General features: G+C 44.2%; 1 protein-coding gene across 1 annotated transcript; it reads left to right on the top strand.

Annotated features, from left to right (window-relative positions):
- The first annotated feature begins 217 nt into the window (after positions 1 to 217).
- On the top strand, positions 218 to 5,961 carry LOC129385388 (BTB/POZ domain-containing protein 6-B-like). Its single transcript, XM_055072027.2, has 3 exons — positions 218 to 1,869; positions 2,821 to 3,112; positions 4,306 to 5,961. Exons 1-3 carry the CDS (start codon positions 1,766 to 1,768, stop codon positions 4,657 to 4,659), a joined length of 750 nt encoding a protein of 249 aa, XP_054928002.1. The 5' UTR covers positions 218 to 1,765; the 3' UTR covers positions 4,660 to 5,961.
- The last annotated feature ends 17,660 nt before the right edge of the window (positions 5,962 to 23,621 follow it).

Raw genomic sequence — 23,621 nt, 5'->3', positions numbered from 1 at the left:
CCATGCTAGTTAAATGAGTGCTATATGCCGCTAAGGCAATATATTGGCGAAGCAGCTTGTTTCTGGTGATTGCGTAGTCTTCTTCTTAGCAGCTTCTGTTTAGATCTATAGGTACCTAAGCAGACGACGTGCGCACCTGGCGGTTGTCGCTATGACGTGAGTCCTAGAGGGCAGACTCCGAGATTTTTCAGCGTGCCGCGAACGCCGGTTTATATCTCGGAGGTCATGCCGAAGGGCCGCGCGCTGTATGAGACGTTCCGCTCTCGGCAACCGGTAATGACAACTTTTTTTTTGTTGGTTTCGTAGTCAGGAACGGCTGTTTTTGCGAGCTTCTCGTGACGCTTCCGCCCGCGTTTTAATTGTCAGATTTTGCCCGGTATAGCTGTTCAGTCCTAAACTAGGCCTTCTACGCGATCCGACATTTTTGCTGCAAATGCTGGCGCACCCCTGATTGTAAGCGGATATGACGTCAATCCTAGATCACGGTTTTCGATAATTTGAGCGTTATGCGGGTACCTGCTTACCTGCGACGTCATGCCGGAGTTCATGGCGTATGTGTTCCATGTTGTGCGCCATTACATGCGAGGGGCAATGGAGGCTTTTTTACAGCAGAGTAATTTATGTCTGTCTATACCATGGTCTATACCCACCTGGGTGTGGCGTGTGTGCCACTACTGGGTATTTCGGAATCTCGGCGAATATCTTTGCGGATGACATAAAGGTTTCATGTGCGTCGAATGCAAGAACCAGCAAACGGGATTATATAATGCTTGTATGCTGACGGACAAATCAGTGCCAGGAAGCCAACCTCTGCCCTCCTTGGTTCTTAGAACACTTTCTTTTTCGGGCTTGTAAAAGCATTTTTGTCGCCCGTATCGGCCAACAGAAAATTGAATCGCGAATTTTTCAGGATGGTTTCCAGTTGTCTCATTGACACTTTGCCGAGAATATTTGAGAAGTTGAATCATTATTATTAACTATCTGATTAGGCGAACTCCGAAAACACGTGTCATTTACTCCAAGCGATGGTGAACAACATTGTTTTTTTTTTTGTCTAGCTACGTGGCACATAATTATTTTGAAATTTTGGCATAATTTACGTGGTGGCAAATATCAAAGCGAGGGACTATAACACAGCTATCTGTGTTATACATATCTGTATCTGCGTGACACTAATCGCGTACAAGCCAGAACTGTGTTATAGCTATCCGTATCTACGTGATACTAATCGCGAACAAGCCAGATCTCTCATGAATATTTCTCGCACAGGCTAAACAATAATCGTAGCTTGCCGAAAACCCATAATCTATACGTACGGTCAACGTTCCCTATATTTCTCGGTGCGAAAATCGGGAATGAGACCATCTAGCTTCAATAAAAAAAGAAAACAAAAATCTTCCAGCTATGGTACCATCACGGAACAATAACTTTAAAGGCCACACATAATATTACGTGTTCTTGCTTCTTGCTGTTCATGGCAATTAATACTGAACTTCGCGTCGTGGATCCAAAAATAGCCACGTATAGGCTACTGATGCAGATGGTACTGTATACCATATTGTGCAACAATTGGCCTCAATAAACTATTTTGTTCTTTCTTTTCTTTTTCAATCTAAAGCGACGCTAAAGTTGCGCCTCCGTGTCTTTGCAGCTGGACTTCGCTGACCTCCTGGAGAGCGGCAGGTACGCCGACGTTGAGTTCGTCGTGCGGTCCGGCCCCTACTCCGTGTCCAGGACCTTCAGGGCCCACAAACAGCTGTTGGCTATGCGCAGTGACGTATTTGGCGCCATGTTTGAAGGATCGCTCCGCGACCGGGACACCGTCCTCATCAGGGACCTGCACCCCGATGGCTTCCGTGGGCTTCTCGGGTGAGTAATTGCGTTGTTTATTGCCTTGTCCATGTCATAGTAGTAAGAGACCTGGGGGTGGGGTGGGAGGGGGGGGGGTATTCTGTAAGAGTCCACCTAGTGGACTGTCCATTACGGCCGCTGCTGATTGGATGCAGCTGTACGAGGGAGAAGGAGACGAGTGGCCCCAGCCAATCAGCAGCTGCCGAAATGGACGGTCTACTGGGTGGACTCCTACAGAATACCTCCCCTGCGGAATATTACCCGGAGTTGGTAATATACATTATGATGACCTCCGCACAGCTCTGGATCAGTTAGATATAGAAAACCGTTCCCATTGAACAAGATCTCAAGACCGTGGCCTCGAATTTCGCAGCTACAGAAGGTCACAAAAGCGCTGCGGCGATATTTGAAAGCTACTGCATTGAGTGACCGTCTGTGATCCTAAATGAGTGTTCGTCAGTGATATAGAGCAGAAAACTGTTACCACGAAGGCGATATTCACAGTGCACTTCTTCTAATAATATTTCCCTCCCTTTTCCCTTCCCCAGTGTAGGGTACATGACCGGGGTAGTTGGAGAAGTATGGGAGAGACCTTTGCCCTGCTTCATTAATGATGATGATGAGTTTAGGGTAGCCAACCGGGCTATATCCTGGTTAACATCCCTGCCTTTCCATTATCGTTTTCCCTCTCCTATCTTTCCACATCGCAAACGAAGGAAAATGCGAATTTTTTCTTGAAAACGAGGCAATTACAGCGCCAGTTGTACAAAAATATATGGACCATAAAATGCGATCTTGCTGCATAATCAGAGTGCGAGCAAAATGGTGGCGAGTACGATATCTCTTCATGACGTTCGGCGGAAGACAAACGCCTCGGAGTGTTACTTCTGCAGGAAATTTCGACCACGTGATCCCGTCCTTCCGTCTGTTTCTCAGCCCCTTTCTTTCTTTCCCTTCACTTCCTTACAGGTACGTATACACAGGACGGTCCGCTATCAACAACATCGAAGATGCCATCTACACAAGAGACGCGGCTAAGAAGTACCGCTTCCTAGATCTCGCCAGCACCTGCACCGAATATATTCAAAGTCACCTCGAAGCAGACGACGTGTGCACGGTGGTCGACTACTCGTTCGTGTCTTACGGTGAAGTCAGAGACGACGTGGTGGAGGAAGTGATATTGGACAACGCTGAATCCGTGCTGTCGTCTGCTGCCTTCACGATCTCCACGGAGCAGACGGTGAACTTCGTTTTGGACAGGGTAAGCCATTATTTATACGCATGAACTAAGTGACGCAAGAACCAACTTAAGTTTACCGTAACGAAAAGTCCTTGCGACACGTGGGCGTTGATGGCCTAGCCTCCCGCCAAGTTCCTGTCTAAAGTCTGGCGGAACTTGTAGCCGACGCGTAACAGAGCGGATAGCGTAATTTGTTAGCGCATTCTACTTCTTACATATGCAGTCGGCGACAGCGTAACCATGCCGCAGCAAATACGCCGCTGCTCGTGTCAGAAGATGCGTTCACGTGAGTGCTACTGTAGCGCATTGCGCTTCTTAGAAATAGAGAGAGGAGAAAAATCGGCAGAACCCACGTCACGATTACTGCCGACGGTAATGCGTTTATCATTGAATCAATATAGCGACGCCACCTATTGGCACAATCGAAACGAGTTACGCATGAGGCGCCTGCTGCAGCTGGACTCCTCTTTAGCGTTTCCCTAACAACAGTGCGCGCCATCCTGTGGGGCCGTCGCGAATCACGTGCGTGGCCTCCGAAATGCGTGGCGCGCCAACGTGTGCGAACGTTGAGAATTGTTCCGTCGCCTGTCGCAAAACCAATAGGACGACATTCTGAGCGACGAGAGGTTCGTTTAACCTCTCGTCACCAAATTGAACCAAGTTGACGAGAGGTTCGTTGAAGAGCGGCACGTGCCCAGTGCATTCGCGGTGCAGCTCATTAAAGCGCTGACGGGAATGAGGTGCACTGAAAAGCGGTACATAGCCTGTGCATTTGTGGCGCAGCCTGCTAACGCGTCGGGTCGCTGTCCTTAAGGAACCCTTGTGACTTGCGGTATTTCTTTTTTTCGTCCAGCTTCGAGGAAGGTTAAAGCTTTACTTTCGTCATTCTAGAGAGCCACATTCCCAGTGGCACATACCTAGGTACCCAAGATGGCGTCTAAGACGCCCATCGAGGAGCGGCACAGATCCTACTGGCACATACTCAGTTCTCCATTCAAGCGTGTAAGAGTTTCTACTAACAGTTACCAATGTCGGCGTGAAAAAAGAAATAGTTAAAGAGAGGCACCATGTGCACACATTGCCGTATAACTCGGTGACCCAAGTGGGTGCGACAGTTAGTGGCCAACCGTGTTTCCCCGCACAGTCTATATAGTTTGGTCTATATTACGATCAGTGTGGCGTTTTACTTATACCGCGACTCCACCCCCGCGCAGGTGCACGGCGTTCCGACGAAGGTGGTCATCAAGGCCGTGCTCCGTTGGGCAGGCGCGCAGTGCGGTCCCGACGTCGCCAACTGGGAATACACCGGGACAGTCGCCGCCGCTGTGAGGAAGTTCCTCCCCAAGATCAAGTTCCTGGCTCTGAGCGTGCGGCAGATGACGAAATTCATCGCGGCCGACGCCACGTGGCACATTCTCACGGCGGACGAGACGTGCGCCATCTTGTGCGAGATCATCCAACCCGGGAGTGCGTCGCCGCGGCCTGAGTGGCTGAACCCCGAGCGTGACATTTTCGCCAGGCCCGAATCGACTTCGCGGGAACCCCCCCTCCGCATTAGACGTCGCTGAGTCGGCGCCGATTCGGTTCACCTCCGCGGCCGGGACGATCCGGCCGGATTCCTAAAACGTGACCACGCTGTGCCGCCGATGCAGAGGCGAACGGGAACATCTTCTTTCTTACTTTCTCTCTCTGCTTATTATAAATATGTATAAAGGCGCTATGATGTTCCCTGTCTTTTCTATAGTCTGTCCATAGTCATTTTCTGTAATCTGTGTTTAACAGAAAATCACCTTCCAGCGTCGTGCTCTTGTGTCATGTTCTCAGGCGGAGAAAAATTTCAAATCAAGTTTTTTCCCCTTTTATTTTAATTCTGCGGGTTTTCCGCAGAAGTGATTTTTCTTTTGCTTGTCTGCGCATGCGCGCTTTCAAATAAACGGTGATTTATTAAATCCGAAGACTGCTTGTGTGCTTTCCATTTCAACTCTGGCAACAACGCCGACATCGACACGTCGCAGTGTCTGGTCGAGTGTTGTCGAGCCGCGACGGATATATCAGATTTTTTTTTCCTGGTTGCAATGGGCTCGCGAGAGGCCCTTTTAATAGACGTATACTGCTTTCTTTGAAAGCAAGCTTTCATTGCTACTTCTCTGGCCGCATACCTGCAGGGTGCCGCTTGTTGCAAACGTAACACGCTGCTGTCTTGACGAATAGCTCCGCGAAAGAGTGAGTGAGTGAGACAACTTTATTTTGTCCACAATAGACTCAAATAAACTCAACGTTTTTTTTTTTTTCTTCTTCCGCGAAAGAAAAGAAAATTGAATGACGGGCGCAATGCCGAACGTCGTTTCCGCAGCAATGCAGCAGTGCGATGCTGCAAGCATTATGAAACAATTATGAAACAATATTTGTGACGTGTGTTGAGCACGTTGTTATTACAGTAATCAAAATCAAATTGAGCCATTAAATAGTCCAAGAGAAAAAAAGGAAAATAAGGAAAGAAAAGAACAATGGAGGAGGAACAGAGAGGGCCTAACTCCGATGCCGTCTATTAAAATACGTGTAAAAAACGCAGAAATGTTTTTCTGAGATGACCCCTTGACCGATTGGAACGAGCTTTATCATACTTGAAATACAAAAAAAAAAAACGTCACGCACTTCAGCACCGCCGTTATGATTTCGCCCACCATTGCGGTCGTTGGGATCTGCACTTGCACGGAATCAACACGACAGGTAAAGAGCGTAGTTATATATAACACGTATACGCACGCGGTGGTTCAAATTGAATTCATTCAATGTCATTACGTGATATCAGGACCACGAAGAAAAAAAAAACACTTTGCCGGCACAAATTTCAAGGCACGCGAGCTCTCGAGAGCGAATCAGAGAGTCAAGATGGCGGATAATGGCGGCCGTGCAGCCGCCATGCGTGTCGAGAACACGGTGAAAGAAGAGAGGTATTCAAGCAGAACTTTTTGGTGGGCTGATTGGTGCATGTTGCTGAAGTACTAAGGCGCCAAACAGACGACACAAGAAGAGACACGTACGAGCGCTATTCTTGTGCCATCTGCTTGGCGCTTTAGTACTTCAGTAAGAAGAGAGGTGCTCCGACGGCGCGCACGCCCTGCAGTGGCTAAATCCACTGTACCCGCGCTGGGGTTCTTGTTTTTTCTAGTGTCGGATGCCCTCTAAGCTCGAGAGTATTCCCTTGAGGTTTCAAGGACGAACACGTTTGACTAAAAGCTCCCTTCCAGTAGGGCTCCTTTACTGTGCCTGTGTGACAGTGCGCATTCTCCCTTGAAGTGAAGGATCTTCGGTTCAAAGGACTTCGAAAGTGCCCGTATGACTGGGGTATTTCAAAGCTACTACTTTCACGAAATGACGAAATGTAATATACTACCTGCGAATATTCGGGGTTGACGACAGTTAGCTACATAAATAATTTTCATTATAATTGCTCGGCACTGGCGTGTGCGGGTGCTGTCCTCGTGCTTTATAAGTGAATAGAAGCTTCCAAGCTAAACGTAGAAGAACAAAAAAGCGCTTCGTAAAGACGGCACACTTCAGCGGGTTCTGCCATGCGGCCAGCGAACTTGCAAGAGAGCGCGAACACAACCCGCTTGCATGCGAAGTGGGAAAGGAGGGCTTCGCGGTAAGCCTCTCCCTTCCGGCGGCGCTCCCTTTACTTCTACCTTCTTACCTCATCAGTGACGTCATGGATGCGTTGTTTTGTTTGTGAATTATTTCCAGTTGGATATCTGGCAACCGCCAGTGGTGGAAGCAGCGCTGCCGCCGCATATTGGCCATTAATATCGTCATGGGACGAGTGCCAAAACGGAGGTACAGGGAGTTTCGGCACCACGGTTAGGATGCGTGTACCCGGGAAACGGAATGGGTCGTCGTACGTCGGCGCCAAGGCGCTTGTTTTCTATTGTGAGACAACATCCGCGACCTACCAGTGGTGATGAGTGCACGTTCTAGGCTGCGTCATCGCTATCTCGCGAAAGGCAATTGACTCAGCCCGACTCGGCTGGCTGAGAAACGGCCGAATATCACCGATATCGTTGCGAGCGCCAGAAGTGTCCGCTTGCGCGACGCAAGCGCCGGCGCTGCCATCTCTTGTTCACTTCGCTGGTTACTCGCACCGCGTGAGGAACCTTCAAGGCGCCGCCTTACGTACATTCCCTTTTATAAGTTAAAAAAGACGCCGTTGTCATAAATTCCGATTGTGCGAAAATGCATTAATCTTGATTGCAATAAAAACGCGGCAGGGAAAAGTGGAAAACACTGCAGAAAGTTTGCTGTGTTGAACCAACCCAGGTGAAAATTTGCAACTGGGATGCAACTGGTCCCAGTTCAACTGGTTTATTGAACAATTCCCAGTTAGTTCCAGTTGCAACTGGTTCCAGTTGGTCCCCATTGCAACTGGTCCCAGTTGGTCCCCATTGCAACTGGTCACAGTAGAAGCCTACCAAAGGTGTCTTCTGCTGATGGATTTCACGCAACAAAGGAAGTTCAGATTTTGTTATTTATTTGAACTCCATCTTCCAAAGGGCCTTCGAAACATCTCGTATTTTCTCAGTGAGGAGCCTTGACAAATTCTTGAGTGTTTCGGACACATCCACATTCTTCTGTTGGCCCCAGTGCTGGATTGTAGCTGAAAACAATTGTAATGTTTCTTGTATAAGCAAAAAATTGACTTCAAGGATCATACAATGATATAGTGATTGAAGCAGAATATAGAAAATATTCTCATTGTGACAAATGATCTTATCTGTGTATGTTTAAATTACATTATCTGCACTTGCAATAACCTAAGAATGAAGTGGTAGAAGTACCACTGTTTAATTTAGGGAGAATTTGTATAAATGCTTCATCTAATTGCACTGGCTCATTCCCATGACACTACAATAAAGGCATGCTCTTGTAATACAAAATGTTTTGGCCTTGTAAACAAACTTTTCGATGTGCCAAGAAAGTAGGACTAAACACGACCCTTGTGTCCTTTGATGAATGGTTCTGTTGAAACTCACTTTCGACCACTTAAGGTCACTTGGCTTCTGCATTTCCAGAAGTTGTGCACTTCAACGTAATTAAAGTTTTATGATCGTTACTTCATAGATGTCCGTGTGAAAATTATGACTGTTGCCAAGTCTTCCAGTGTTCATTTGTCTGTGACAGTGTGAACATAAGCTTTCTGAAACCATTTGCTCTGACTTCTTGGTTTGCGAATTGTAGTAATATAACAACACAAGATACTCCTATAGATGAAAACTATCAGCACATTTGGAGAACTACATTTTCAAGCACGGAAGCACAGAGAAAAAATTCTGTCTGATTCTGTAGCAGGGCCTTGCACAAAGTTCTTAGGCAGCCACCAAACAATGTAAAGTAGAAGCAGTACAAGAAATTAAAAGCAATGGAAAGAGATACTGTGCTGTCTTCCATCATTTCAGTATAACCACAACCTACCCAAATGTTTACTGTTGAGTGAGCTGCAGCATTCAAACCCAAAGCTGCATTTTTAGTGGTGGCATTAACATTTTGTGACAGCTTACCCACTAAGACATCCACCTTCTTTGGGGTTAACTGCTGTTTCGGCAGCTCGCCCAATGCCCTCTTCCTGGGGGCTTCATTGCCGCTGACGCTCCTTGTGGCAAGGGCCGCGTTACTCCACAGAGCCTGCACTGTGTCGTTACACACAAGCGACCCTTTCTTGTTGGCAAAGATTTTAGCCGCTTGTGCACCAGAAATACAGAAGCCATCTTTTAGGTGAAACTGCAAAAACAAAACTGCAATGGTCAATGATCTTCAGACTAGTTTATGTAACCTGCACATACACCACCCATGGAAATAGAAAAGGGGCAGCCTCCAAATTAGCTTCACAGAGTATCACATAGAGGCTACAGGTACTGCCGCTACGAGCAGGCCAGTGCATTTTTTCTTTTACCATGTTAATTAAAGACAAAAACAATTACTACCATTACTACCTCCAAACAGTACTACCTCCCAAACATTCCCATTTGGTTTTCACATGTTGTTTGACCTTGTTGTAGTTGGCTTATAGTACTTATACAAGTACGTCACAGGTTTCTTCTACCACTGACACATATTATGGCACAACCAAGCTCACTGTGACAATTTAGCTTGTTTGCTTACATAACACCATAAGGAAATCATGACACTAACAACGAGCACAGAAAGACATGAAAGCAGTGGGCGAGCTGTAATTAGTTGACCCGTTTGTAAAACGCCTCAATGGAACTATGTTGCACAAACACATACAGTAATTGTGCTATACATGAGCAAAAGACTTCTGTTATTATTCTATGACAAACTGCTAAGCAGTGGTTAAGCAACAAAATATCACTTAGAAAGCCGTCTTCTGTATATGAAAAGTTTGGCTTCTGTGCTGTAAGCAGAACAGAAAAAGAAACGTTTTTAGCAGACAACAGTTGATATCTGGCCCTGTTGGTATGACATTCTAACAGGTTTTAAATGCTAGAAACAAGAGGAGTGAGACAGAAGCTGACATTCAATGAGTGGCACTGAGGCAGGCACACACACACACACACACACACACACACACACACACACACACACACACACACACACACACACACACACACACACACACACACACACACACATATATATATATATATATATATATATATATACAGAACACATGCCTTTAAATGCCACAGGTAGTGATATGACTTTTTGTGCCAAAAAACTGTCAGTGTCAGCGCACAGACCATTAAAAATGACAATTCTTTTTCTGACAGAAGAAGTGGCAGAGTGAAGCTAACTTTGCAATTTTCGCTGCTTCCAATTACTAATCTCATTATTACTTTGTGTTTTTGCAAAGCTAAGATCCCTTGAACGTATGGTTTGCGCCCAGATGTGCTACAGCGAAACACAAGCTGCTCACTGCATTCTTTCCCGACATTATAATGTCTCTTAATTTAAGATTCAGGCAATGGCCCAACTAGCTGGCACAGAGCTTGCCGAAGAACTTTGGTATCCGCTAAACAACTGCTTATTTGCAATCCACAAAAAGTACTAAAAGCAATTTTTTTTGCAAAAATACGTACGTCCTATCTGGTAGTGGACTACTACTCTTCTTACATATTGCTTTTGACCATCTTGGGACTGAAAAAAACTACTTTAACAAAAATTTCTGGCAGACCTCCCAAACTGTGCAAGAATTTACGCAAGTAAAGACAGCACAACAGCAACAGTGCTGCCGATAATGTTGACTTGAAAAGGCTGGAACACTGCGCGCTTAAGGTAGCTTTTTGGCCCCATGCAAGTCAGAAACAATTCGCAAGAGTAGGCCACAACCCGATAGAACATATGTATGCTTGCAAAAATGCTATTTAATGCCTTATGTGAATTGCAAGAAAGCAGTTGTTTAGCAAGTGAGCCAGATGGCCATTGCCTGAAGGTTATATTAAGCAAGTGTTACAATGTCAAGAAAGGATGTAATAAGTGGCTAGTGTTCCATTTAGCACGTGTGGATGCAGACTATTTTTTTACAAACCTTGGTTTTGCCAAGACAAAGTCAAAGTAACAAGAATAACAGCTGTAGAAGCAATCACTGCAACTTTAGGTGCCCTTTGTGCCTCCCCCTGCCAGAAAAAAAATATTTCATTGGTTCTGGTGTGCCCGTTTTCTCATGTATCAAAGCAAGAAGTCTTCCCAATATCCATGGCATTTGTGAAGGCATGTGTGCATCCTCAGTGTATATGTGTTCTGGTAAATGGTTTACTCGAGACCGAGGCAATTTAGTGCTGGTTCACACTACCAGTCATGGAAGCATAGTCTGAATAAGCATATGTAGCTACATGTAAAGCAATGTTGTTTACTGTGACAATGACATAAGCACCGTGGAATCGACAGGGATCTGATTGCGGGGATTAAAAACCCTGCCCTTTTCTGAAATTCGCCATGCTTTTATGGCAATATATATGTTGGAAGGAGGTCATGCAATCTAAACCTTTGCGAAAAAATGGACCCCTGGCTTAAACCACAAGGAGCACTCAATCGTACTCGAATGTGTTCCAATAACAGCTCTGGAATTGACAGGAAGAAATGCAATGTACATTTCACTGAATGCACATTTGAATGATGCGAATGGTTATGACATATGTATAGCATTTGTAGCACAAATTTATGCTGTATAAAATTACCTTCGGTCTGGGCGGGCTGCCATGCAGTGGGTTCCGCATGTGGAATACCCCGCAGTGCTGGTGGAGTTTCTGGCAGGTCTGCATGGAGAATATACAAAAGGATATATACATTTCTACCACGATGAACATGCTTCTTCAAAAGCACATAAGCCAACAGCAGCAATGTGAAGCTAAATAACGTCCCTTTGAATGGCTGCATTGCTTGGGCCCCGCACAGCTTACCATGTCTTTCATCATCCCCTTCAAGTGAAATTTGGGCCATTTCAGAGCCTGCAGGACTTGCAGGCCCGCCAGATGGGAGGAATTTAAACCTCGCTTCCACTAAAACAATAATTAGAACACATGATTTTTGTCTTTTATGAACTTGTGATTGTCAAGTGTGCATTCCTTGCAGTGCAAAGTTGAACACCAGCATGAAAACATAGAGGCGCTTACAGTTAAATATCTGTGTCTGGAGGCAGCTTTGCAATGGCGATGTTTGTTCAAGCAGTTTTCGATTTTGATTCTGGAGGCCGAGGGCTCCTTGCTTCCATTTTTTTTTCTTTTATTGCTTGAAGCAACTCGCTCATAGAGCAAAGCGAGTCGCTTTCACACGACGAACTCAACGGAGCTCGTGTCCGTTTCGCGCCCTGCAGGCAAGATAAATGTCAGCTTTGCAATACACATCAGCTAGCTACTAAATTCAAGTTGCACTTACCTTTCTTTGTGCAGCTTGGCTCGTTGGAACACATTCATTGCTGATTAACGTAGCCTTCACATTTGATTGCAAAATTTGCTCATACGCCATTGTCATCGCAGCGGCACGATGATACTTTCGCCTCTACAGACAGAAAAAAAGAAAGCATGCACACTTCCCTCGTGAAAAACGATTGGTGGAGCAGCACTACTATCCAGCGCCTCATACATGTGTATGCAGCAGTACAATTTTAAGTTAGGCTAAATGAAATGTGCAAACAATGCATGCTGTACTTTGTTGATATGCTTGGCTTATACTCCTGTGACAGCTGGTAAAATATCATTACCTTTCTTTCTTTCTTGTTATCTTCTTCATCTTCAGTTGTGTCATCGTCCACATGGAGTTTTGGTATGTGCACCCTCTTTGCCGTTTGCCGTTTCTCCAAGCCGTCTCGTGTGCCTTTAACACACAAAAACAGAGCATTATGTTTCTTGCTTTCCTAAAAAGTTTCACATAACATCCTAGCAGCCAAGAGTACATTTTGAAGAAGTTTGTGAAAGCAGCCGAAGTCCGGTGGTGTAACATTTATTTAACCTACAAGATGAGTGAATGTATTACACCCGCATAATATTACCATAACTCCATCAATCAACTTCCCATGCATCACAGTTTTAACGTTACTTTACTATGTTTATTTGCACACATGTGCATATCTGCTTTACTGCCATATATTTTCGCATATCTTCATTTACACATGTATATTACGAGATATAGCGTAGTTCTTTTTAGTTTATTACCGGTCCTGCATTACAGCTCCAGGAGCGATCGTCGCCGTTAAATGAAGCAATGCTAATTAAACAATGATCTACAATAAATGGCGTGCTGTCTACATGCGAGTGTCGAATTTTGTAAGTAATGGGTTACGATGCCTAATTGGTTCTGTTCGCAAAGCACGGTCTCCAGATATGCGAATGTTGCGAGCGACTTCAAAATTTTCACAAGTGGTAGAGAAATAGAAACATCTTCATAAACGAGAGTGTTAGCCACTTACGGTCCAACATCAAGATCTGTCCACTGTAGGTTCCCGTGTTTTCTTCATTGATGTCGTCCCGCCACATGACAGAACATAGCAGTCTATTATCAAAATCTGTTTCATGATTTGGGTCGAATCCCTCGATGTCGTCAATGTGCACGATGTGAAGACGGTTGTCCTCTTCGTGGGCAAAGCGTACGAGTGCGAACATGACGTACCTAACGCTAATAGTAATTAAAATAAAACCAATGAGCCAAAGAGAAAGCGCGGCGGATACTACACAAAATCGGAGGGTAAGAGACTATTAAAAGGAACAAAAGCTGAGCGAGATATATGAACTAAACGACGAGCGAACAAAAGACAAACGATCGAAAACACAACTAACCGCTGACGACGAAAGGCACAAGAAAAATTGCAAAGGCCGATGGCAATAGTATGCAATAAGCGACACATCGGCTTCCATGACGCTGATGATGTCCATATCACCTCCGCCGGCCTAATTACTTCGAGGCCATATACGGCTCAGCTAATTTTAATTATTTTTTGTTAATTTCACGCTATTCTACACATTCGCGCAAAACGTTTGACACATGCTAATTTTATATAATAGTACTAAACAAAACTGCGGGCAAAAATTTTTTATTAAGCAATTGGGTGAAGGCTTTTAGGGTATACTGAAATAAGTAAATAAATAAGTACGGCTGGGTAATAGTATGTATTCATAATGAATGCGTAATATAGATAACTATTTGTGTTTCGGTTTTTTTCGTCTGGCTAGAGTTTTATTGTCGATATTGACCGCTCACTGTACTGATTGCCGCCATCGTCATCGGCGTTATGTTGTGTGTGTCGTGGTCGGTTGTCGTGTGGAGCCCTGTGGTCCTGGTGATTGTTGCGGTGTGTATCCGATCGTGGTTCGCCCTGAAGAACATTGAGGCTCGATGGCATGTGTCATAAGTGTGTTAAATTGAGCGACTGCAGTCATTATGCGCCGTATTTCCGAGTGTAAGTCAGTTTGTAAACGCGTTACGTTGTGTTGCACTGTATAAAGCTACGTGTCGAAGATGAAGCGGAGGAAATGCTATCTTGATTGTGGTGGTAGTAATAGTGTCGCGTATCTCCCGAAGACGACAAGATTTCGTTTGATGGGAACTCGTTCATGTGACCCGTATGTTACAGGCTCACAAAGTGCCTCTGCTGTATCACTGTCCACCGCTACGCCACTACAGCAGCCTGACTCTGACGCAACGCCCCTTCACACAAACAGCCAGGTAGCAGAATTAGGCGATGTTGGCCAGAATGAAGCTGAACTGTTTTCCCAGTTTTCTGATATCAGTGAATGTTCAGCAGTGTCTGGTGACACTGCCAATAGAACAGATCACTTTTTCCCATCTGGTGACCCGAGCAATACTGGAACAGCTTCTGCGGAAGGTGATGGTGACCATGAAGACGCACACAACAGTCTCCCGCCGCAAGACTTGCTTGCTTTAACAGTGAATTTTGCTATAGAGTTTGGCTTCCCTGGAATGGCGTTGAAGCTCTCCAGAAGCTGATCGCGTACGTTCTTGACAGGAACGACGTTCCTGCAACCAAATACCTTTTCAAGAAGCATGTTGGTGCAGGTGTCGAAGCCGCGAGGTTTCACTTCTACTGAGCAGAATGCTTGACATGGCTGGCTGAAACTTCAGGAAAACTTCAAGAAAGAAACAGCCTTGAGGGCTACTGTGCAATCTGTCATAACCAGTACAGTGGCTGCAAAATGCTCCTCGATGGCCGCTTTTTTTGACGTTGCCACTCCAACAGTAAATCTCCTCTCTCCTTGCTGATACATCTGTGGCAGCAGCCCTTTCCAGCCAACTTGAAGACATTGCTCAAAACAGAGATAACAGCCAAATGACTGATTTCACTGACGGTGATTTCACGTCACGACTTAACGCTACTGCTCAATGTAGATGGGGCACCGATTTTCAGATCATCAAACTATTAAATTTGGCCTATTCAAGTTACCATAAAAGAGTCCACCACATCTGCGTAGCAAGAATGTTCTGATACCAGCTTTGTGGTATGGACAGTCCCATGCTGACATGACTGTTCGTAAAATCATTCGTGGAGCAGATGAATCAGCTTGAAACGGTTGGCGTCGCATGGAAAGCTGGGTCGCATTCATTCAAGGTAATTGAGCTCAGGCAGATGTCTGTGATTCTGTGAAAACTACTTAGCAGTATCTTAATCTCATCTCGTACTTTGTCATTACAGGTATACCGTGTAAATTGCACTGCTGATACACCGGCAAGAGCGCTCCTCCAGAAGAGCGTCCAGTTTAACGGCTACCATGGCTGCAGCTGGTGTCTTCACCCAGGGGAGAGTGTAGATGGTGCGAACATTCTTGCGACTATCCTTCTTTTTTGTCTTTTTCCACTCTCTTCATCCAGCTTTTTAATTCTGCTCGTGCACTGTGGCAAACTTGCACCTGTTCAATTTACATGCCTCTCTCGGTGGCATATGTATAGACTTCATTTAAGAGAAAGTTACTGTTGAAATTAGTACCTCTTATCAAACGTTAAATTTAATCCACTGCCATCAACCCAACCTTCAATTTAACAAAATTCATTTTGAAGGAACTTGAGTGCGATTTCATAGGTTCGTTCGATTCACCGGCACCAATGTGAACCAGTCCACAGCAAGGCTTGAGAAGGTCATAAATGGTGCAGCTGGATTACAGCAATGCAAGTAAAATGCTACACTTGAAAACTGAATGCTGAGGTGCAGATGTAGTGCAGGCCTTATGTATGTCTACATAACGTGCGGTGTCTGTGCAAGTTTGGAAGGCCTTAAACCAAAGGTACATGGCAACTTCTGAGATGTTTGTTCCTAAATACAGCAGGAAGGAGTATACATGTGCATGACATATATTCGGTTAACGAATAAACATTTTTTCACTGCAAAAGAACAAACACTTTGTCGAACATAAACATGTCATGCCTTCACTGGCAAACATGTGGGTGATTCTTCTTCCTTGTAATTTTATTGCTTGGCTTTAGAGGGCAATAAATACACAAGAATACCACCTTCGCTGACAATTTACAGACATTATGTTGTTTAATCCGAAATAGTATTGCTAATCGATTGGCACAAACAGTGGAATTGTGGGCTATGGTAAATACACATACACAACATCCTAGTATACATGTCTGACGTAAACAGCTCACCCCACATTGCATAGACACAGCAGATGCTTGCGAGCAGGGTTTCAACGGGGCTTGTGCCCATGTGCTACATTGCTTGCTTCGTATCTGCATGTCTGTGCTAACGTGGTGCTGTCAGTAGGAAAGTTGCAGAAAAATCGGGAACCAGCCCAGCACCTTTTTCTGGCATTGTTCAGAGGCTGCCATTGCGACACCGCTGAAACAAATGGCAGGGTGCAGCACCTCGTGGCTGGTTCAGGTGGTGCAGGCAAATTAAACAGACCTCATATAGTGATGCATTTTAGTTTGATGTGTACTATACCATGTTTATTTAATTTTGTAATCTTTTAATTTTGCAGTCCTCTAAACCTAGAGCATATTGTATTCAACATCCATTTGGTTTAGCTTAACTTTAAAAGTACTTATAATATTGCTAAAATCTTGCAATCTTTTCAATCGCAGTGAAAGGTTAAGTACTGCAGCCTGTTCTGTATTATGGTTAATTTATACTTTTATGTACGTGCATGTAGGAACCATCAAGTACCCAGCAGACGACATTCCCAAAGAGCGAACGCATGACCTAACACTTCAACAAATGGCTGAAGCTGCATCATATGGGACATCAATCAGTGGTATCAAAGGGCCGTCTCCTCTCATCAACCTGAGACACTTCGATATAATTTGGGGATTTACTCCTGATTATATGCACTGTGTGTTACTTGGAGTGACTCGGCAGCTCACTGATCTGTGGCTAACAGATGTCAATGAGCCATATCATATTCGGGCACCACAGGTTTTTGAACTGCTGGACAACCGCCTCAAAAGTCTAAAGCCGGCACTCTGCTTTGTTCGCCTTCAGCGTTATTTGGCTTTGAGAAAGTATTGGAAAGCTACAGAATGGCAACAGTGGCTTTTGTATTTTGCACATCCATGCCTTCAAGGAATTTTGCCATCAGAATACAGGAAACATTTCTCACTTTTTGTAAAAGGCATTTTCCTCTTGCTGAAGGACTGTGTGTCTTCAAGAGATGTCACGGAGCACACAGTTTCTGTACGGCAAGAAGCATATGACTTTTAATATGCATCAAATCATGCACTTGCCAAAGAGTGTAGTTCTTCAGGGACCACTGTGGGCACATTCGTGCTTTGCATTTGAAACAAACCTTGGTAAGCTGGAAGAGCTAGTGACATCACGCAAAGGTGTTTCATTGCAAATGGTTGAACGTTTGCTGATGAGTAACAGCAGCAAAAAACTGAAAGCATTGGCCACCATGCAAACACAGAAACTCATGTCAAAAGGTAAGAAAGCCTCGTGCAAGAACGCAGTGCTGCAGTTAGGCAAACCACGAGAACTGCATGAACCACTCCTTGGCTTTAAGTCTAAGCTTCGTGACATTGTAAGTGATCCTATTGTTGAACACGACAGAGTTGAAGTCTGTGGGTATGTGTTCCACAGTGAACAGTACAGCAGGCCACACAAGAGAGATTTCACGGCTCTCATAACCTCTTCGGGTTTGTTTGTAAAGATTGAGCACATAGTGTCCTTTAAGGATACATCAGCTAACCTAAGGTATCTTGCAGTCTGCAGAAAATTTGTAGTAACTCCAGCACTCATGACTGCACATATCTGGAAAGCACACAGCTGCCCCAGAAGAGCCTTGTAGAAATACTCCCAGGGGCTTTGCCATGTATATATATAGACTTTAGGGACAGAACCTATTTTGTAAAAGTAGTGCGAAAGGCTTTGCATATAATCATTGATCACTTATTTTTTATAAATGCTACTGGCCTCCATCTACCACCTTTTTCTATAATCTTCATGATGCCTTAAATTTAATATATATAGTGTGTAACATAAGTGTCGAAAAAAATATTTTAATCATGCAGAGTTCGTAACAACACCAAAGACTTGGTCAGCTATGAAATTGCTTCTGACACATTCAAGATATATTGATTGGATGCTAATTATAAGTAGTTTAACCTTGCAATGCCCAGCATATCACGTTTCCTATACTTAACTTGATACTTCAATATTCAACTTCAAGCATTGCAAGCTTAATGCATAGCCTATTCTACGATTTTTGATGTGCTGGAGTGAGTTTTCACTTGTAGATACTTCAATTATTAAGTAATTACTATAAAACTCAGGTGTTGCTCAAATAACATTTTATTTTGCTCAAATGTACTCTCCATGGCCAGAAACAAAGCTGCCCAAGTTGTTCTCGCTTTGTTTGGACATTACGAGGCTAATAGATCTTTGCTGTCTGTGATAAAGATAAATCCAAAGAAGTTTTGCAGTGTTGCAAGATTTATTTTGATGGCTTTTTTGACATCATTGACATCATGCGGACCTGATGGTACAAACACAAAACTGCATAAAAATACAAATACTCCCTCAGTTATCAACTGTTCAATCTCAAGAATGGTGGTTTAGGCAAGGCAATGTTCCATGATGTTCTTTTGACATTAATGCAACTCTAAGTGAAGGAAAAATAGGGGGAAAAAACTGGAGAACAGTTTATTACATGATACCGGTGAGTTGCTTTTATACTGAGTGTGCAAAACGAAAACTCCTCGTACAACAATTTCTGACAGACCTAGAAATACCAACTCCTTGCATAATAGAGGAGCAGCCGGCAAGCTCACATGTCATTCTATATCATGCTATGACTTCTGCTTTTGTAATCTCGCTTGTAAGCGGATCGTAATTATTATAAACACTGGATCTGCTGAAGTTGTGGGTGTAGGCACAACTCTTGCATCATGCAAAAAATCTTTTTCTTGGTCTTTTGCCACATGTCACATGATCTGGTTTTATTCACTTAGTATAAAAGCACTCTACAAGTGACATGTAATCAAATGTTTAAAGTTTAGCACACCTCCTGTCTTCTTTTTCTTAATTTGCCTATTTTTCCTTCAATCATTCTGAGTTCCACTAGTGTAAAAAACACTTTGGCATATGGCAAGTTACCTGGAGAGTGAAAGGAATGTTGCACGATTCCACGCCATTAATGTCACAAAAACACTTGGCAGCTAACCATTGTCCCATCAAGTTGTTTCCATTGAAATTTGAGCTTTCAAGCTGTTTGACAAATAATCGTGTAGATTTTCTGCATTTAGTTTCTTGAGTCTTCTCTCCTTTACTCCATCCCACCATGACCTTCGAAAGTATTTCTTGATGGCTTTGACATTGAGCTTACGCTCTTATGCTTTTGCAAAGCAGTTGTCAGAACTGTTTGCTTTAGAATGTGGGTAGCCAGATCATTGACCATTCAAACTTTTCATAGTATGTGGGCGCTAATAGTCATTACTTTTCCTCCACCCGAAATTAACCCCACGGAGTTCCTTCGTACAATAAAGTTTATTCTTCTTCTTCTTTCCTTATTAGTGGTCTCCACCCTGCCCTGAGGCTCTGCTTGTGACCTTATTTTTGATGTGCATAAGACTTACCTGGCAAGCTCACATCACCAATTACACTTTGCGGGTGATTGCATACCAGAAGAAGCAATATAAAAAACTGACCCTAATATAATTTCTAAATGATTATAAGTGAAAGATGGCCCTTAACACAGATAAATGCAAAATGTGTCTTTAATGTTGCAGCACATTGTCCCCTTGTTCTGTAATATATAACAGTGCCCCATTCCTCTGTTATATCCTAAATGTCCTGCATTAAATCTAACACCCAGCTTCTCCTGGCATGGGCATGCCACATCTATTTTTGCCAACACTAATAGGATTTTTGGTTCCATAAATTATTTCGGGGCACCTGCATCCATCAGCATTCAAGTTGCATCTGTATAAAGCATTTGTATGCTTGAAAACTGAAATTGAATGTATAAGTATGGGTGCCCCATTCTTTACATTATTGCTCTTGGAGCTGTGCAGAATCACGCTGCATGATTATTCTCGTCTATAACTGTTCATCCCATGCAACATAGATGGATTTCGCAGTGCATTAATTGTATATGTTAGGTTGCTGACATGCCTATATTTGCCATGCAGTAAGTGAAATGAATTCATTTCTGGAACATATAGACCGGAATTGCTTTGGATCATATATAGCAGCAGTCAACGCTGTTTAGGTATTTAAGAATAAATTACTTAGGCTTTTGGAATGTAATGCGAACTAAAAGTTTTGTCCCTTTCTTTGTATCCTTATTTACTAGCTGCTTATGTATTTTGCCATAATATCCCTAGTGTGCGTATTACATACATTTATACAGTAAGTAAGTAGAAAAGAAAGTTGTGTAATAACCTTGTTTATCATGTTTCAATGCCACTTAACAATTATCTCAAGGCATTTGAACGTTCATTTGGTGCTGTTTCCTTGTAATCCAATTAGAGTATGCTTTATTCACTATATTAACCTTGTAAATATGTGTTGTGTTAAGCTGACCGCAACATAGTCTATGCCATTCAGGTCATGAGGGTACAGAAAAAAATTAACAAATCTTGCATCGGACAAAAACCATTTGTTACAATTTTCCACTGTTGTTTTCCCGTCCGACTTATTTTGCCTCATACTATTTGTAAACAAGTGCATTTTGTGTACCTGTACAACTACTGCATGCATCCCACTTGGATTTATATGTGATCTTTTCATGGCCTACAAATAAGGCAGTTGCATCCAGTTTTGGTGTCTCCTAAGTGAATGAATATTCATTTCCATTTGAAAGCTCAGATGGCATGCCAAGTCCACATGTGTTTATAACGACCAGCCATACACAGATAGGTTAAACCTTCCATATAGGTTTAAGTGCACTTTCAAAACTGAATTACCCAGTGTAAGTAAGACTAGCTGTTCCTGTCTTTGCAAGCACTGCATGTTACTTCCTTTCAGTTTAGCTGGAACCAGTTGCTACTGATACAACTGGTCAAAGTTCCAGTTGGAACGCAACTGGAACCAGTTGATCCCAGTACAACTGGTGATGGTTCCAGTTAGAGTGGAGCTGGAACCAGTTGATCCCAGTACAACTGGTGATGGTTCCAGTTAGAGTGGAGCTGGAACCAGTTGATCCCAGTACAAGTGGTAAGATTTCCAGCTGGATCCCAACTGGGTCCAGTTGGGACGCAACTGAAACCAGTTGATCCCAGTACAACTGGTAAGATTTCTAGTTAGATCCCAACTGGGTCCAGTTGTTACCCAGTTGGTTTCCAACTGAAACCAGTTGGCGTGCAACTGGGACCAGTTGGGACGCAACTGGAACCAGATGGTCCCAGTACAACTGATCAGATTTCCAGTTGGATCCCAACTGGGTCCACTTGCTACCCAGTTGGATTCCAACTGAAACCAGTTGGCGTGCAACTGGGACCAGTTGGCGTGCAACTGGGCCCAGTTGGTTTCCAGCTGAGACCAGTTGGTCCCAGCTGAAACCAGTTGGATCCCAGTTGGAAATTTTCACCTTTGTTAATATTATTTCACATAAACGCGTTCCTTTAAAAAATGATGGCCCGAAACATAAATGCCAACACCACCCGAGAGGGATGCAAATGCTATATGAGCACGCGTTACGAACACAAGAATGTCATTGTGGCAGATGACGGCGAATATGTGGCGATACGCATTCCTCTCTGCCGCCATTGCATATGGCTGCTCATTAGCATAATTCGCGCGGCTCGTCGCACCACAAATTACGGCGGAAAATCTCTAGCAATGGCAGCCCAGCGCAATGCCACGCAACGTCAAATCGACGTTTACGAAACGGCCCTTCCTGTGACGCTCCCCAAGGCATATTCCTTCAGCTAATCGGCAAGCTAACCGCATATTCGCGAAATTGCAGATGCATTGCACTGGCTTCTGTACGCAACCGCTCGCTTTATTTTTGAAGCGCTAACGTTGTAGCTGCCAAAGACCAAGACAATGTGCGTACTAGTCGATAGAATTTGCAGCACCACGTCACATTTCGTCATCTTGATGAATCCACAAAATTGAATTTTGTAAAACTTCCGTTTCCCGACACAAATTTCAAGACACGTGCGCTCTAGACAGCCAATCGGAAAGACAACATGGCGGATAATGGCGGCTGCTCACGTGCCGGCCTCTCTCCGCGACCGCGCAGTGGTGTGGCCTTCGGAACGCGGCGCGCGTTTTTAAGCGCGCAGTCTTGTGCGACCTTATTTCCGGTAGTGAGGTGCGTGCGCCGCCATTGTCCGCCATGTTGACTCTCCGATTGGCTCTCGAGAGCTCGCGTATCTTGAAATTTGTGCCGTCAAATTGGCTTTTTTTTGTACGTAGTAGTGATATCACGTAATGACGTTGAATGAATTCAGTTTGAACCATCGCGTGCCTATACGTGTTATATATAACGGCGCTCTTTACATGTCGTGTTGATTTCATGCGAACGCAGATCCCAACGACCGCAACGGTGGGCAATATCATAACGGCGGTGCTGAAGTGGGCGAGGTTTTTTTTTTCTATTTCAAGCGCGGTAAAGTTCGTTCCACTCGGTCAAGGGGTCACCTCAGAAAAATCACTTCTGCGTTTTTAACATGTATTTTAATAGACGCTTCGTCGGTGTTAGACCCTCTCTGTTACTCCTCGATTGTTCTTTATCTCCATTTTCTTCTTTTCTGAGTTTTTTTCCTTTTTTCGTAGATCATTTAACGGCTGAATTTTATTTTGATCTCTGTAATAATGGACTTCCCAACAGTGGCCCATTTCTTTTCCCCACTGTCTCCTCATTCAACACAAGAAATTGTGCAGATCCAACGCACATGCCTGAATGTGAACATGTCAAACGATTCGTGAAACGCTATAAATTTGCTCGCTTCATTCCCGCGTGTCTAGCGCAAGAGGAAAACTCGCGCATGCGCCCTGCGAACTCGTTCCGCGCAATGTTACTCACGATGCCATAGTTTCAAAAAAAAAGATAGCTGGCATTTGTACGGCGCAAATGCACGTGCGACTGTTTCCCAATGCTTGCTGCATCGCGCTGCTGCATTGCTGCGGAAACGACGTTCGGTGTTGCCATCGCGCCCGTCATTCAATTTTCTTGTTCTTTCGGCGAAAAAAAAAACAACGTTCAGTTTACTCGCGTCTATTGTGGACCAAATAATGTTGTTTCACTCACTTTGCTGCGGAGCTATTCGTCAAGACAGCAGCGGCACCCTGCGGCTATACGGACAGAAAAGTATCCCTGAAAGCTTCATTTCAACGAAAACAGTGTACCCCTATTACAAGGGCCTTTCGCGAGCCCATTGCGACCAGGCCAAAATAAAAAAAAAGCGAAATATCCGTCGCGGCTCGACAACGGAATCGACCAGATACTGCGACGTGTCGATGTCAGTGTTGCTGCCAGAGTTAAAATGAAAAGCACACAAGCAGTCTTCGTGTCTTATAAATCACCGTTTATTTGAAGGCGCGCATGCGCAGACAAGCAGGAAAAATCAATTCTGGGGAAAACCCACAGAATTAGAATAAAAAGCGGGGGGGGGGGGGGGG

Source organism: Dermacentor andersoni, chromosome 7, assembly GCF_023375885.2.
Source record: "Dermacentor andersoni chromosome 7, qqDerAnde1_hic_scaffold, whole genome shotgun sequence".
Lineage (NCBI taxonomy): Eukaryota > Metazoa > Arthropoda > Arachnida > Ixodida > Ixodidae > Dermacentor > Dermacentor andersoni.
Note: the sequence above shows the minus strand (reverse complement) of the source record. Positions and strands in the feature narration are given on the sequence as shown.